Raw genomic sequence first — 3,993 nt, forward strand, 5'->3', positions numbered from 1 at the left:
AAAAATCCCCCCCCCCCGTTTTTTTTTTTTGTTGGCAAAAAGAGCCTTTTTTCTGGCTTCGCCCTGCTTGGGAAGGGCCGAGTCCCCTCCAGATCAAAACTCAGCTTCACAGGTCAAAGCTCAGCTGTAAACCCTGTCCCTGCAAACTGAGCCGTGCCTTCACTCCCGAGCAGGGCCCCGGGGGCGCAGCGGGGGACCCAGGGGAGCGCGGCCAGCCCCGAGGGAGCTGGTGTGGAGCCGGGGCCCCTCCCCCCGGGGGAGCCGCAGTCTTGCCCAGACACCGCCCTACATGGTCAGGCCGCGGCTTTCGGGAGGGCTGCGGAGACCCGACGGTTTCGTCACGCTGCTGTAACCGGGTGCTCCCCACCGCCCTGGGGAAGCTGCCCCGGTGGAGGGGAGTCTGCCCCGTGGCGTCCCCCTTCCGCTCAGGGCTGCTTCGGAAGGTTCGCCTAGGAGAGGATTTGAAAACATTTGCTAAATGGGGAGCCTTTCGGTTCTGCGGGGTGGTTTCTTTTCTGTAGGAAGGAGGTTTCGGTGCCCCGGGAGGGCAGGGATTATTGCCACCGATCCCTTTTCCCCCAGAAACGGAGGAGAGTGATGCAAGCGCTGGAGTGAGTCAGGCAGCTGTGCCCTGTTTTACAGCGACCGCCCGTCACACCCGAAGGGCGGTGGCTGCCGGGCCCCACGCTGCACACGGTGCTGTAAAACCGCCGGCTCGTCTCCTCTCCGGCTGCAGTGGTGCAAAGAGGAACCGTGACAGAAAAAGGGTGTTGAATAAAACCACGGCTTCCTCGTGCGAGCTACGGCCCTACGCCCGGAGTGTGCGGCGGTAGGCCAGCTGCGTGTGCTTGGAGAAGCGCAGGTACGTGCTTATCTGCTGCCGTCTGGCAGCACCCATGGCAGCGACTCAGACGAGGCAGGCAAGAGGCTGTCAGGAATTTAATTGTACTTGGCACTCAAAACTGTACAATACATTTACAGAGAACCACACGTTTGTGTCTATGTACACCCTCTTCCCGTTTCCAACATTACTGGCCAAACACGTGACAGGCAATAACCCTTCACACCCGAGTTACAGTGCTCAGACCACGGATTTCAGGTGAGGCTCGAGGAGGGGTATCGCGGGATCGCTGTCCTCGCCCCATCGCCTCCAGTCGACTGACAGGAAGAACCTGTCGGCTTTGCTCAAATCTGTCACCGCTTTGTTTCCTGCGACGCTTTGCAGCACAGTTACCACGCTGGCACCCCCTCACACGAATCTTTGGACCGCTAGAACATGGCAGTGTCGCCGTTACGAGTATATACAACCACTATCTCTTCTGTCCTTACACCTCATCAGCTTCAAACGCTTTCTTTTCTCTACCTTTCTACCACATGCAATAACCCCTTGGTTGCCTCCAGTCCTGCCTCCCTGTGGGAGGCGTTTCATTTCCAAAAGGCAACAGTAACAAGAAAATCTACCTTCGCCCCCTGCTATTCCCCTCTACCTTGCTCCTCTTCCCTCCCCAAACCCTTTACAACGTGCCTAAAACCTTCCTAAACCCCGTTAGCAATGCAGTTCTCTTTCAGTAGTCCGGAGCGCGCACAAGCCATTTATGTCGCCCATCGTAACGGGGTACGTTGAGCGTCTCCTCCCAGCCGCCGGCTCGTAACGCTGTGGCTTGCCTGCGCTCCGCAGAACTGTGGAGTGACGTGAGAAACAGTATGTACACGCACACCTCAGAGCAAGAAGGATCAAGTACTTGAAAGGAAATGCCAAGTCTGAACAACAACAACAAAATACAAAAGTAAAAAAAAAAAAAAAGAAAAAGAAAAAAAGAAAACAAAAAAACCCCCAAACAAACTTGAAACAAAACAACTAATAAAAAAATTAAATATCTGGCAGGTTACAAGAGTGAAAATGAGGAATGTACAAAGGACACACTAAGATGAAAGATTCCAGTAGGTAAATTGAGAACCTGTTGAACCTGGGGTCTGTTTTTTTTTCTCCTTTTTCAACATGAAGAGTTGCATGGGTTATGATAACCGCACACCGCGAACCATGCGCTGTACAAGACAAGAAGAAAACGTGAATTCAGGTTTCGAGTCCACTTTAGAAGGACTCTTGATCCAAACCCCCTGCAAAGGGAGGTGCTGCCAGGCTCGCGGTGACGGCCCAGCCTTCCCCTTTAGCTTTACTGCTTTCCAGCCTCAAGCACCGCGCGTGGCAATCTTTCAGGCACCAAAGTGTGCTCTTCAAATCTGCCACGGGCAGTCAAAAGCACGAGGGCTTCCGAATCACTCACAGCATTAAAACCAGGTTCAAAGTGGCCGCGTTTGTAAAAACAGACTCCAGTTCAACAGCGTTAACTGTATACCAGTAGCTGCCATTACAACATAAAACCCAAAGAAATATTCTGTTCAGTAGAGTGAATCCAATCATGCTCACATTACAAGAAAAATGTACACGTTATTTATAAATAAACAGTCTTCCACCAGGATGTTGCTGGGCTCCTCTTTACACTAGCGTTTCTTTCTGCTTGCCGCTTAGCTGCTTCTCCCTCGTTTTTCTGTGCCCAGACGGTGTTCTGTGCGTTTTCAGGCCCTTGGCTTCCTCCGAGTCCAGGATGGAGCCGCACTCGGATGGGCTTTCGTCTAGCTCCATCTCGGTTACGCCAGACATGGCAGACTGCCTCTTCTGGGCTTTGATGTTGGGCGCGGAGGGGTTGTTCTCCTCCGACTCCTCGCTCAGCTCTGGCAGCTCCTTCAGCTCTGCTGCGGCAGCAGTCCGCTGGAAGGGAGCGATGGCGGTTCGGATGCAATTAACCCATTGCTGCTTGTGGAAGACATCATTGGCCTGCAGCGTGTGGGACTGGCCCGGGGAGGGATCTTGGAAACGAACTCGGAAGATATTTTTAGCTGAGGATAAACATAGGAAAAAGCAGATCAGTTCCTAGCTCAATATTTAGAGATTCCCTTGCTAGACAAGCAACCTGGACTGCCCTGCTCTGCTTCAGGGAAAGCGTTCAAAACCCCACCAAAAAAACTCCCCAAGCCCCACAAAAACGTGTTGAAACAGATGTTTTCTAATCTGAGCACCAGCTGCAAAGTGCCATATGTAAGTTCACGGCCACCAAATACAAAACTGCAAAGCCCAGCGGTGACAGTCTAAAGGTGGACGTTAACACGTCACACGTCTGCTATCCGAAGGGAACCTCGGTCCACGGGGATCTATGCCCAGGTGTAATCTCTCCTCACCAACAGATGAACGCCACCGCACAGATGAACTGGTTTGGTCCGTACCTTTATCGGAATTGCCAAAGGCTCCTCGGAAGGATCCTCCCATTTTCACATCGCCATCCTGCAGGTCTTCGAGGAGCAGCTCCTGGACAGGGATCGGCTGCCTGTACACTTGGTAGGCCTGACGCTCGTTGCGAGTGACCGGCCGGGTCAAAACCAGGATGTCTTGGAAGAGGAAGACGTAGAGTTTCTGAAGGGGAAAACACATCTGAATGTGAGCGAAGCGTCGTACCCTGTATTCAAATCAGCCACACATCCTCTGGGATTCAAGGCCATGTTATCTGAAGTTTCACCCACGTTAACTTTCCGACAGTCCCCTGCAATGCAGGGGCCCTGGCAGTGGTGGCACAGACCCGGCCTACATCAACAGGTTTATGATTTTAACAACCCTTAAAAAGTGAATTATGATTTAGAGATGCCAAGAATAGGATGATTAGAAGCAATATCTTTTCTGACAATAGAAAATGCTTCATGTGTACAGAAGTGTAATGGCCAAATTAAACAAAAACCCCCAAAATCCTAACCAACAAAAAAAATAAAGAAAACAGAAAAAGATTTGATGTTTAAAACGAGGTTACTCCTGCAAGCCAGAAGAAAAGGCAGCAAACCCTCGAGTACAGCAGGGTCTTTCAGCGCGGCTGCAGTGGGAGATAAACTTCTGGCAGTTCATCTCGAAAGCCAAACAGGCGTTTGCAGGAACGCTTTTGTTCGGAA

At 51.7% G+C, this 3,993-nt stretch overlaps 2 protein-coding genes across 2 annotated transcripts in view; both read right to left on the minus strand.

Moving 5' to 3' along the window:
- LOC103922825 (calmodulin, striated muscle) overlaps positions 1 to 898 on the minus strand; it is a 5,236-nt gene extending 4,338 nt beyond the window's left edge. The window contains exons 1-2 of the mRNA XM_009331024.1: positions 813 to 898; positions 290 to 449 (exon numbers count right to left, since the gene is read on the minus strand). Of these exons, the coding sequence (XP_009329299.1) occupies positions 290 to 449; positions 813 to 898 (246 nt within the window). The remainder of the gene's footprint in view (positions 1 to 289; positions 450 to 812) is intronic.
- A 24-nt stretch (positions 899 to 922) lies between these two features.
- The window catches only part of NET1 (neuroepithelial cell transforming 1), a 7,742-nt gene continuing 4,671 nt past the window's right edge, over positions 923 to 3,993 (minus strand). The window contains exons 9-10 of the mRNA XM_009331025.1: positions 3,283 to 3,469; positions 923 to 2,898 (exon numbers count right to left, since the gene is read on the minus strand). Of these exons, the coding sequence (XP_009329300.1) occupies positions 2,498 to 2,898; positions 3,283 to 3,469 (588 nt within the window). The 3' untranslated portion in view covers positions 923 to 2,497. The remainder of the gene's footprint in view (positions 2,899 to 3,282; positions 3,470 to 3,993) is intronic.

Source organism: Pygoscelis adeliae, unplaced genomic scaffold (genome assembly GCF_000699105.1).
Source record: "Pygoscelis adeliae isolate BGI_AS28 unplaced genomic scaffold, ASM69910v1 Scaffold129, whole genome shotgun sequence".
In the NCBI taxonomy this organism is placed as follows: Eukaryota; Metazoa; Chordata; class Aves; order Sphenisciformes; family Spheniscidae; genus Pygoscelis; species Pygoscelis adeliae.